Raw genomic sequence first — 13029 nt, 5'->3', positions numbered from 1 at the left:
GGGGAGAGGCGGGGAGGAAGCGACTTACCCTCCCTCTTCTCCTGCCTCCTCCTGGCTGAATGAGGGCTGGAAGTGGGGCGGCCGGAAGCAGGGGGCGGGGCTTCGTCATGTGCCCCGCCCCCCTGCACCTCACCCGGGGGAACTGCGATCCCCCGCGTTTCCCCCCTGAAATGACCTCTGGTACTATCCTAAACAAACATGCTGCGCATAGTGTGAATTGGCCTTGGGAGCTCCCAAATACTTTCACAGCACTTGTTTGATAGGACTCTCCTTCACAATTTCTAAAGCGTTTGTTGGAAAGAATTCTTGAGGATTCAGTTGTTTATGTGCAAGACAAAGACGTGTATGGATAATACAAACAATGTCCAGTGCTGAGGTGACACACAATACTAGAGTCATTGTCCTTCACAGTTTCTGAAAGTTGTGTTTGAAACAGGTCTTCATAAAAGGTTTATATCTGGGAATCCAGCCAATTCCTCACTAAGACAAAGTTATGCACCCATATTCTGGACAGAGTATACAGAAACTATTGTGACATATGGAAGGTTGGAAAACATGTACAAATACTTCTCAGAAGTCGCTCTGTCCACATTTCTGAGCATAAAACCCACAATATTGCTAAAGGAGATTGTGAATGTTGGTTTTGTGTTAACCAAGAGGGAAACTATATAAGGAATGCCAAAAGGGGAGAAATGTTCATACTTGAAGAGGGAAGGTTGCCAGCATCCATAGACTTATAAGTACAAGGTGAGCTAAACTCTTTCACCTCTGCTTTCAATAATTCTGCTTTCTTTGGCAGTTAAAAGCATCAGGCTGTAGATGATGTGAATGACCTCTGGCTCAGACCCTGGAGAGCCACTGCCAGTCTGGGTAGACAATACCGACCTTGATGGGCCAGTGATCTGATTCTGTATAAGGTGTTTTTGTTCAAGGGTGCGATTTCCTCTAGGATAGGATTAGACAACTCACTGTATGTCAGATTGGACTAGAGCAAGCCTGATGGACCAAAGGTCTTGAATGGCTTATGGCAGATTTCCATCCAAGGGTTGATTCATATTTTCGTCAGCTACGCTGCCATGGGGGTTGGGGAGCTCAGTCTGTGTCTTGTTAATTGCTATTGCATTCCTATCTATGCTGTTCTGCCTTTGCCGAAACGCTTATCTCTACAGATGTGCAGGAGGAGGTTGTATGGTCTGGAGGTCCCCTATGTACCGTGAGAGACTCCTGGTTCTCAGCTTTAGCCACCTAACGGTTTCCTAACTTATCCCACGCGCGGGAGGGTGCCTAATTGGCCAATGCCATGGGGGGGGTGCATACGAATACCCTATATACTATTATGCTCTATTGGCTGTGGCCATTCTTAACAGTGCCTTTGTTACTGCATCTATAGCTTTGCAATAAAAGTATAACCGTTCCTGAATGCGTGTACTTCATTGTTAGCTGTGGGTTCTGACAATTTTATAGAAATGACAAAATAAAGAAGAGTGACTTGCACATCCTCCCCCCCCCCAAATAACTTTTAGATCTTGAATTTACAGGCTCTGTCTCTACAGGGATCCTTGTGTGTGAGTTCCTTCGTTCACATTTCAAGTGAGCTTGGGTCTTTTAGGCCACGGGAAGTTGTCATCAGACCCCTTCCATCATTGCCTTGATCTTAGGAAATGGGAGATTGCCCCGTCATATTTGCTGTCCTTTCCTTGTTTTAAGAGGTCCAAGACGAACGAGAGCACAAGGACTAATCCGATCTTTTTGTCCCAGGTACAATCAACGCCACCATGAGCACCCTCACAGAGGCAAATACCAAGTTTTGTGTGGACCTTTTCAAAGTCTTGGCCAAGGAAACACCGAAAAAGAATGTCTTCTTCTCCCCAGTTAGTGTCTCAGCAGCTTTGGCCATGGTGCAGTTCGGTGCCAGAGGTGACACTGCTAAACAGATGGAAAGGGTAGGTATCCCCTCCCTAACGACTCTGCCTCATGTAAAGGGACAGATCATGCATGTAAGGCCTGTTTTTACATTATCCCAGCTGTATGGGTGAAACCAGGGCTATTTTTGGACAGGAACACACAGGAACTGAGTTCCGTCTGGCTCCCAAGTTGGCCACGCCCAGCAGGAACTCATTAGCATAATAGGCCACATCCAACAGCAGAAACCCATTAGGATTGGCTACAATTAGGGGTGTCTGGCCTAATTTGCAAAAAGCCCTGGTTTTGACAACAAACAAGGTAAAGAGAATAAGAAGCAAAAGGTAGGTGTGGCTGAATGACCACACTTCTGGTAACATGGGGGTGTGGCCTAATATGCAAATGAGCTGTGCTGTCAGGGTGTGGCCCAATATGCTAATGAGTTCCTGCTGTTGGGTATGGCCTATTATGCTAATGAGTTCCTGCTGGGCCCTGAGTGAAACCATCAGGAAGTGCTTTCCAGTAGTGCCCTGTCTGTGTGCATGGAATGTAGTTACATTGATCATGCTACTCCCTGGAATCATGAAGAGGACCGTTCTTACTGACTGGCCTTTGGTACCCTCACTTTCTAAGATTTCTTTGTGATATGCTTTGTACATTAGGGTTGCTAACCTCCAGGTGGGTAAAGTCAAGGACGAGATTTCACGGGACAGGCTGAACTTTGTGAGGAAAAAACAACCGTGATATGATAACGAAACCAAGTTAGAGAAAAATGTATCTTCTTTAATTATGCAGTGAATAACAAGTCTTGTAAGAAAAAACAACCGTGATATGATAACAAAACCTTGTAAGAGAAAAATGTATCTTCTTTAATTATGCAGTGTATAACAAGTCATAAAGGTGTTTTCTTTGAAGTGAATTGGTCTCAAGTTTTTCTTTCTGACGGTACGGTGCTCAATGGACCATTCACTCAGGGTTTCATCAGATGAGACCTTACGCCTCTTGTATTTTTTCTACCTTTTGTATTTTTTCTACCAAATTATATAAGCTACGAAGGAAGAGGGAGTAGAAAAATTACAAAAGGCGTAAGGTCTCATCTGATGAAACCATCATGGCTGATTTCGCACTAGAGCTTCCTCGATGTTGCGCCGCCGTTTGCCCCAATACTATTGGTCAATTTCACACCCGAAGCTGCGGGGCTGCATTTTGACTCGCGGCTTCGCCCGATTTTCCCCGCAGTTTTGTGATCCTGTTTTTTGAGGATCATGAAACTGCGGAGGGAATCGGGCAAAGCCGTGGGTCAAATGCAGCCCCGCGGCTTCGGGTGTGAAATTGACCAATAGTATGGGGGCAAATGGAGGCGCAACATCGAGGCAGCTCTAGTGCGAAATCAGCCCTTGAGTAAAATGAGTGCCGTACCGTCAGAAGGAAAAACATGAGACCAATGTCTTTCAAAGAAAACACCTTTTTGACTTGTTATTCACTGGATAATTAAAGATATATTTTTCTCTAACAAGGTTTCGTTATCATATCACAGTTGTTTTTTCTTACAAAGTTCAACCTCCAGATGGGGGCTGGATATCTCCTGGGATTATAGTTGATCTCCAGGCTGCAGAGATGAGTTCCCCAGAAGAAAAATGGCTACTTTGGAGGATGGACTCTATGAAATTATGCCTAACTGAGGTCCTTTCCCAGGCTACACCCCCAAATCTCCAGGGATTTCTCAAATTGGAATTGGCAACCCTATTGCACATACTTAAAATACCTACAGGCTATATGAAGATCTGCATTGTAAAGAAGCCATTGAAAGAGCAGAGATATTCATGCTGGAATAGGCAAATGCTCAGCCATTTCCCTGGGACTTAGCAGAAAGAAATAATGTGGGAAGCGGAAGAAGAAGAGATTGGATTTATACCCCGTCCTTCACTACCCAAAGGAGTCTCAGAGCGGCTTACAAACTCCTTTCCCTTCCCCTCCCCACAACAGACACCCTGTGAGGTAGGTGGGGCTGAGAGAGCTCTGACAGAAACTGCTCTTTTTTCAAGAACAGCTCTTATCAGAACTACGGCTTGCCCAAGGTCATCCAGCCAAATGCAAGTGGAGGAGTGGGGGAATCAAACCCGGTTCTTTCAGATTAGAGTCCGTGCACTTTAACCACTACAGCAAACTGGCACCAGACTCAACAAAATGGCAGAGCAGTGATCTTCAAATCATGTTCCTGTTGGAGTGAGTGACTCAGTATGCCTGGACATGGGGGGAGGGCTACAAGAAAGGCAGTTTGGTGTAGTGGTTAAGTGCGCGGACTCTAATCTGGGAGAACCGGGTTTGATTCCCCACTCCTCCACTTGCACCTGGCTGGATGACCTCGGGCAAGCCATAGTTCTGGCACAGCTGTTCTTGAAAAAGAGCAGTTTCTGTCAGAGCTCTCTCAGCTCCATCTACCTAGGGATGCCAGGTTGGTGGCGACCAGGACCAGGGCGTTCTCCCTGGTGGCGCCGACGCTCTGGAATGAGCTCCCCAGTGAGATCAGAGCCCTGCGGGACCTCCAGCAATTCCACAGGGCCATGAAAACGGAGCTTTTTTGCCGGGCATTCCAGTAGGAAAGACCCTATATCGGCTGTGCTGCACTTGCACTTTATTATACGACACCGCCACATTTAGATGGTATTAACTGTATTTATTTAATTGGAAATGAGCTGAGCTATTTTATTGAGTTGTATTTTATGTATGTATTTATGCTGGTTTTATAATTGTTGTGAGCCGCCCTGAGCCACTTCGGCGGGAGGGCGGGATAGAAATCTAACGAATAAATAAATAAATAGATAAACAAATAGATAAAATTACACTGTGATGTAAAGTAGAAGTTGTGCATCAGGATGCATTGGTGAGGCCTGAGGTGCTTGGGTTTGGCTCTAGAATACATAAGCTGTCTGAACATCCCTAGAACATGTCTCATAACATCAACCTGGGAGGGAGGGAACACTCCTTTTTAAGCCTCAGCAAAAAATAACCCCCCAAAACGAAAAGGTACTTGCAACAAAAACCAAATTTGCCTGAAACAGGCTACTCCACAGTTCCACAGATTAGAAACATCACCTAACAGCTGCCACTTTTATTTTGTGTTACAGGCTCTTTGCTTCGATGAGGTCACTGGATCTGGAAGCAGTCCCCCAGTAAGTATATTTCAGCGCCTGAACTGGGGGGAAGGGAGATACAGATCAGGGTACCTTATCTCGTCAGGGTTAAATAATACACGTGTTCCTATGATCAATTACATGAAACTATGCAAGCTAGAACCTCCTAGTCGATTGGCAAGTCTTACAAGATAAGACCTATCATCGGGCCTTAATGCTTTTCTTGGTACATTGAGTGAGCCGGGATTTTCAACAGATAATTTAATGTTAAATTAATGATAAATGATAAATTAATTTAAAGATTAATTATTGACTTTATTATTTTTATTAATTATTAATGTTATTATAGTTTTATTATGTGTTATATTTCTTAATAATTATTAAATTATTAAATTAATTAATTATTAAAAACATAATAAGCAAAGCTATTTTATTGCAAGACTGGTCCGGGCTCCATACTGATTTGTATAGGAAGTATTCTCCTCTGTATTACTGGTACTACTGGTTCCGTGCACCTTGGTGTTTAGTCATGCCGGCCACATGACCCACGGAAACGTCTTCGGACAGCGCTGGCTCTTTGGCTTTGAAACGGAGATGAGCACCACAACCCTAGAGTCGGATTCAACTGGCTTTCGAGAAAGGGAACCTTTACCTTTTTATTACTGGTATATTCCCACTACTTGTTTTACAGTTGCCAACTATTTGATCACTATGCAAAACCCTAAAAAGAGATGATTAATTTTATTAGCAAGATGCAATTTGCTTCCAACATCCAAATATGTTGGAGGGTTTAAAGGCATTCCCGGGGTGGAAAGAAAGCACTTTTGTGCTTCTGGAGCAATAGAAACTGTGTCACACATGTTACATTGATCTTTGTTTGTTAAAGCCAGATATGATATCTTGGAAACTTTTGTCAATTCTGACATTCAGTGTTCTAGTGATTATATTATCTTGAAATGGTTGTTTTCTGTTGATAAAGAAAATGGTTGGAAACTTGGAAGCTGTTGCCAAATTTTATTGCACATGTTTTTAAATAGTTATAATAGTCTATGATACATCATTCTTTTTTTTTCCTTTTCCAAATCCAAATGGTAGAAGGCATAGGAAATAGTAAAAATATATATATATATTTAAAAATATAACCTTTATCTTGAAACTAAGCATGAGCTAGATAGTTCATGAATGGGCTGGAGTAAAGCATGCAACAGGAAATAGCAAATGTCACAGAGGTCATTTCGGGGGGGGGAACGCGGGGGATCGCAGTTCCCCCCAGGTGAGGTGTGGGGGGCGGGGCACATGATGAAGCCCCGCCCCTGCTTCCCGCCACCTCGCTTCCAGCCCTCATTCAGCCAGGAGGAGGCAGGAGAAGAGGGAGGGTAAGTTGCTTCCTCCCTGCCTCTCCCCACCCCTGCCTGCCTGGGGCCAGGGAGGGCCTTGGCGGGGCTTCCTCGCACTCCTGCCGGCCTTGCAGGTCCACCGCCGGGCCCCTGATGTCAGGGGGGTGGCATATGCTAATGAGTTATGCTAATGAGTTCCCCTAGCTCTTTTTCTACGAAATGACCCCTGAAATGTCATGAGGAAAAATAGAGGCCTTCTTAGATACAGACATTAGTATATAGGACATTGTATTCATAGTAAACAGTCCTACTGAACAAACTTTGCTTTTGAAGGCTGCAGGAGCTCAGTGTGATAGACCTGGAGGACTGCACTCCCAGTTCAAGGAGCTCATGGCTGCCATCAACCGGCACACCAAAAACTATGCGCTGAGCATTGCCAACAGGCTATATGGAGCAGAGCAGTATGAATTCCTTCAGGTAAGTTGTCTCAAGCCATGAAGTCAGTAGGACTTTTCATAATAATGCCTCTGGTCAAGCTATTTGTGACTTATTTTTCATTGGAAAACAATGGCCTTTGGTCACAGCTGATTCCCCCCCCCCACCCCCGGTTTCAATAGCACTTGTGATGGTTTATACATCTGCCCAGGGATCCTTGGGGCAATTCCATGGGGAAGATAGACTTTCCACAAGAGGCCTGGCAGATTTCAGTGAGGCTCCACCTGCCAACAGTTTCAAGGTTCCTTAAATACCTTTTGGTGGGTATACCACAATTTACTTCACATGGGTCACAAGGTTCTGCTATGCCCAGGGCAATTTTTTATTTATTTTTTTGAAAAATAGGTGCCGGAACTCTCAACAGGGAAATAAAGTCTTTGATCTGCATACTGAAAACTCATGAACTTTTAAACCTTTTAAAAAGAATTTTGTCAAAGATGTTCCGGAACTCTGTTCCGGCGCATTCCCCCAGAACAAAAGCCCTGGCTCTGCCCCTATAGAGGAGTGTTTTCTCTTTGCCCTTTCTCTCCACACTCCACGGGGAATTTTCTCCCTCCTTCGTCTCTATACTCCACAATGGGGGAGCGAGAGAGCCAGGTTTTTAACTCCCCTCTTCTCCCTGATCCACACTCTACTTTCTCCTCCTTATTCTCCCTAGCTCCGCCTTTCTGCTCTCACTAGGCTTGCCAAGTCCACCCAGGGGGCGGGGAAAACCCCGTCCCAGAGGCCCGTTCCCCACCACTGGCGGATCGGGCCCCAGGGGGAACCCCACCCCCAAAGTACGTGACGTGCATGTCACCCGGAAGTGACACGACCACGCCGGGCATGCTGGGGGCGGGGCCACGATCATCCGAGGGAAAACTCTATGGTTTTCCCTCGGATGGTTGTGGCCCCACCCCCAGTGTGCCCAGCATGATCACGTCACTTCCGGGTGATGTCGTTGTGGTGTGTACGCGCTCCGGGAAAGAGCCGGGAGTTCCCCGCTCCAGCGAAAGGTAAGACTTGGCAACCCTAGCTCTCACATTTTTTCCTTCCTAGCCCCATGCCTCCTGCTCTTGGCCCTACCACTGAAGCCACATGGAAGTGCCAGTCCTGTGCCTTTCCATGCCTTCCCCAGACAGGATTAGGGGGCTGGGACACCTTCCCTATGAGGAAAGGCTGAAGAGTCTGGGACTTTTCAGTTTAGTAAAGAAAAGAGATGACTAAGGAGGGGACATGAAAGAAGTTTATAAAATTATGTATGGGGTGGAGAGAGTTGACAAAGGGAAATTTTTTCTCCCTCTCCCAAAAATGCTAGAACTTGAGGGCATCCAATGAAGCTGATGGACAGTAGATTGAACAGACAAAAGGAAATACTACTTTATACAGAGAGGGATTTAAAAATGTGGAATTCACTGCCAGGGGGTGTAGTGATGGGGACGGGAATGAACAGCTTTAAAAGGGGATTAGATAGATTCGTGCAGGATAAGTCACGTTGGCTGAGAGGAACCTCCACATTCAGAGGCACTAATCCTCTGAATCTCAGAGCCAGGGAGCAACATCTGGTGAAGGCCTCGGCCTCTATGCCCTGCTGTTGGCCATCCAGAGAAACCATTTGGCACTGTGTAAGACAGGAGGCTGGACTAGATGGACCACAAGTCTGATCCAGCAGGGCTCTTCTCATGTTCTTATGACAGGCACCGATGAGCTTTCAGGCTAGTGCCATGGAATTAAAGCCCCAGTTACCAGCAGGCTTCAATAATTAAGGTGTAGCTAGCCACTAGGGACATGCAGAGAAAAAAATCGGTATTTTGGGGGTTCGGGTATATTGAATCCAAAAAATATCAGTATTTCCTGATATTCCCGAGTTCCAGCATCGGCCTGGTACTGGAATTCGGGAATTAATGGGGGTTGTCGAATTTTTCTTTTTTATATTTTATTCATTTATTTATATTTATATCCAGCCCTCCCCACCATTTGGCAGGCTTAGTCTTAGTCAATGGTCTCCATAGGGTATAATGGACAATCGATCTAGGAGTATCTGGGACTTCGGGGGAGCTGTTTTTGAGGTAGAGGAACCAAATTTTCAGCATAGCTAATGTCACGTTGGCTGAGAGGAACCTCCACATTCAGAGGCACTAATCCTCTGAATCTCAGAGCCAGGGAGCAACATCTGGTGAAGGCCTCGGCCTCTATGCCCTGCTGTTGGCCATCCAGAGAAACCATTTGGCACTGTGTAAGACAGGAGGCTGGACTAGATGGACCACAAGTCTGATCCAGCAGGGCTCTTCTCATGTTCTTATGACAGGCACCGATGAGCTTTCAGGCTAGTGCCATGGAATTAAAGCCCCAGTTACCAGCAGGCTTCAATAATTAAGGTGTAGCTAGCCACTAGGGACATGCAGAGAAAAAAATCGGTATTTTGGGGGTTCGGGTATATTGAATCCAAAAAATATCAGTATTTCCTGATATTCCCGAGTTCCAGCATCGGCCTGGTACTGGAATTCGGGAATTAATGGGGGTTGTCGAATTTTTCTTTTTTATATTTTATTCATTTATTTATTTGGTCCCTCTCCCCAAACCCCCCCCCCCGTTTCCAAAAGATTGGATGAGGAGGTCCAGTTCTATAGGTCCCAGAAGAAGGTGCCCATCCTCCATGGTTTCCAATGGAGGGGAAAAGGACTGTCCCTTCTCCAAACTGCATGACTCTGTAGAACAAGGGGAAAATGAATGTGATTTCTGAATGTGGGGTCTGACATTTCCTCTGACATGTTCATATATTGACAGCTGCTACTGTGCCTTCAGAAGTTTAATTATAATAGATCCAGATCTTGGTATGTAACCTAGAAATCTTCTGATTAGAGAAGCTTATAGTAGAATATGTTTTATAACTGTACCTTTTGTATACAAAGTTATATATATGTTAAGGGAAATCATTATTAGAGGCCGCTGGGGATAGAATAAGAATGGAATGTGTAGTCAAGAAACTGCAAGGACGTCAAGAGCGAAGCTGAATGTGAATCATAATTCTTATCACCCAGCTCCCCAGAAACAAGGGGAAGAGGGACTAGCTTCATTAAGGTCAGAAAGGTTCTCAGTGTTTCCTAATGTTCCCATTTCTCCGAAGAGCAGATAAACAAATGTAATCACTGACAATACACGAGAGACCAATAGTAAGGTTTAATATAAGGTTTAATATCAATACCGTGTTATTGTATATCTATGTATCTTACTGCTATGCCATTAAAGGTACTTGACTTTGACTTTAGTAAGGTTTAAAGTCAAATTATGCTTATATGATGTTAACTGCTTGCTACCAATTAGAGATTCTTTAATGTGTAAACAATAGGTGATGTCATTTGAGGTATAAGAATACCTTCTGCCCTTCCTGGTTATGGCAGAATACAACTTTGGAATTACTGAGGTGCTAAGGCATTCAGCCCTGTATTCCCTGTTTCAATGCATGGGGCTGCCTTTGTCGCAGATCCGGAAGCTGCAGCTAATGCAGAATGCAGTGGCCAGGCTGTTGATGGGTCTCCCCAAGTGGGAGCACATCCAGCCTGGGCTGAAAGAGCTGCACTGGCTGCCAATAGCGTACCGAATCCACTTCAAAGTGCTGGTTCTTACCTTTAAAGCCCTATATGGCCAGGGTCCGACCTACCTGAGGGACTGCCTTGCCCCACATATACCCCCAAGAGCACTTTGGTCGGGGACACAACACCGCCTGGTGATTCCAGGCCCTCGGGAGGCAAAGCTTGCTTCAACCAAGGCCAGATCCTTCTCAGTGGCGGCCCCCACCTGGTGGAACGAGCTCCCGGAGGAGATCAGGGCCCTGCGGGACCTTGTGCAGTTCCGCAGGGCCTGCAAGATGGAGCTCTTCTGCCAGGCTTTTATATAGGGGCCGCCAGTTTGGTGTAGTGGAGAGCCAGTTTGGTGTAGTGGTTAGGAGCCAGTTCCTGGCTGTAAGTCTCTGCTTCTGGATGTTCCTCAGGGGCTTGTGGTGCCAACTCCACGTGCTCCTGGCTGTCAGGTGCTTCATCAGGGGCAGGCATGACAGATCGATACCATCTTCAGAGACCATCTTGTTTGTATGGAGCACTTTATTTGTTTTGTTGCGACTTAATAGTTTTTACTGTTTTATACTGTTTTTATGTATGGGCTTGTGCCCCCGTGTAAGCCACCCTGAGCCTGTTCGCAAGGAGGGCGGGGTAAAAATAAAATAAATAAATAAAATTTGAGAGAGTGGCATGCAAAATTATAATTTTTCATCCATTGCACAGGATGACAATTGCTAATTTAAAATTATTTTGCATTTAATCTGTGTAGCAATATTTACGTTGCATAAAGGAGCTTCATGGTGCTGAGCTGGAAAGAGTTGACTTCCAGCGTGCTACTGAGGAAGTGAGAAAGAAGATTAATTCCTGGGTTGAGAGTCAAACCAATGGTAAGAGGCCAAAGGTCTAATTTTCAATTACATGGAAACTCATCATAAGAAAATAATAATGATGATGATGATGATGATAATATCTTTATTGCATTAGCAAGAAAGCCATAGCAACAGAACAGGATAAAAACATGTGACCTACACGAAATCCAAGCAAATAATAACAAATCAGTCATTTTTTTTGCAAAGATTTAAAAAAAACACCAACCCCCCCCCCACTTAAAGTTGTCAACTTAGTAAGAACATAATAACCTAAGGATTTACCTTCTGAATTGGACCAGTTGTCGGTCTAGTCCTGCATACTTTTATAAACATCTGTTATGTCCTCCTCAGTCATCTTTTTTTCCCAAACCTGAGGCAAAGGGAGGCGTGACGGCGGCGCAGCTACTTGTGCAAAATCAGTCACACAGACTCTGAGGAAAGGCACTCCACCCCTTTAATCATCCTAGTTGCTCTCTTCTGTACTTCTTCTAGCTGAGATCTCCCATAACCAATCAGAAACCTTGCTGAGCAAGAGCCCACCCACTTTCTAAAAACATTTGATAGGCACCAGGAAAGGTATTGGGAGCATCATGGTACCTTTGAGTTCAATGTTGGGAACCCATGTTCTAGAACTTCATCTCTAGTCACCTCAATTTGACTCAGTTATTCAGACACTTCTGAAGAGTGAATTTGAAGCATTCACTAGGTTGAACTGGGTTGCTTTCAGTTCTGGGAAGTGTATTCCTTCCATTCATTAAAGAGCAAAGGGATAATTTTCTCTTCTGTTGTGGTTGTCTATTCATTTTGGATTATTTTTGATATTTTATAGATTCTCTTTAATAGTGATAAACATTGCTGAGAGAAATGAGTGAATCATTAAAATGTTTAGTTGCCTATAACAATGTTTTTCCCTTGAATTCATTTCCTAAAAGGTAAAATCAAAAATCTTTTCCCTCCTGACTCAATTACTGCATCAACCGTTTTGGTCCTGGTGAATGCCATATACTTCAAAGGAAAGTGGCAAAGAGAATTTAAGAAAACGGATACAAAGGAAGCACCTTTTTGGATAAGCCAGGTACAGGATGTCTACAAACATTTTTCAGTCCTCAAAATAACAAACTGGCCTCATGGATATGGTGAGATGGAGACTGAATTTAGGCAGGGTTTGGTAGAGTGCCTTCATTCCCAGAAGTAGACAGGCAAAACATAGGACTGATCAAGAAGTTTTTATGAAGCTGGAGACTTAACTCTGGCATTTCATATAAAGTATTAGGAACACGGAAATCATACAGGAGAATTAGAATTCAGGGCACCAAACAAGTGTCCCTACATCATTGGTCAGGACCCTACTGAGCTATAGAGTTGCTGGGGAAGGATGTGTTTTCAGGAACTATCTTGTGCTTAAAGTGTTATCACTACAGCCCACACTTGCATAAGCTGTTGATATGGGGGAGTCTTGAGATGTACAATCATGAGCTCTGTGACTCTCTGACTCTATACATTTTCTCTCTGTCAATTTGGTATATTCTTGGCTCTGAGGAATGCAAAATTTCTCCCCAGAATGTGTCACAGGGACAGAGGAAGGTCCCTATTCCTTAATAATATCACAACTCTTTAAACTGGAAGAAGCCTTGACTCTTGGGGTGATGGTGTGGGAATGGGTGGAGGTGGCTCAGCCACTAGCTGGACCTAGACCACTGCCTAGGGCACCAGTCTCTCCCAGTTATGGAGAGCCACCAAGATGTCAACCCCCCCC

The 13029-nt window shown here is 44.6% G+C and overlaps 1 protein-coding gene across 1 annotated transcript in view; it reads left to right on the top strand.

The window, feature by feature from the left end:
• LOC107120127 (serpin B3-like) overlaps positions 1-13029 on the top strand; it is a 26661-nt gene that overhangs the window by 8397 nt on the left and 5235 nt on the right. Inside the window, exons 2-6 of the mRNA XM_015422774.1 lie at positions 1759-1943; positions 5031-5075; positions 6707-6850; positions 11174-11291; positions 12206-12348. Of these exons, the coding sequence (XP_015278260.1) occupies positions 1776-1943; positions 5031-5075; positions 6707-6850; positions 11174-11291; positions 12206-12348 (618 nt within the window). The 5' untranslated portion in view covers positions 1759-1775. The remainder of the gene's footprint in view (positions 1-1758; positions 1944-5030; positions 5076-6706; positions 6851-11173; positions 11292-12205; positions 12349-13029) is intronic.

Source organism: Gekko japonicus, unplaced genomic scaffold (genome assembly GCF_001447785.1).
Source record: "Gekko japonicus isolate JY-2015 unplaced genomic scaffold, Gekko_japonicus_V1.1 scaffold3454, whole genome shotgun sequence".
Taxonomy (NCBI): Eukaryota; Metazoa; Chordata; class Lepidosauria; order Squamata; family Gekkonidae; genus Gekko; species Gekko japonicus.
This window is presented reverse-complemented; position numbering and strand designations above follow the sequence as displayed.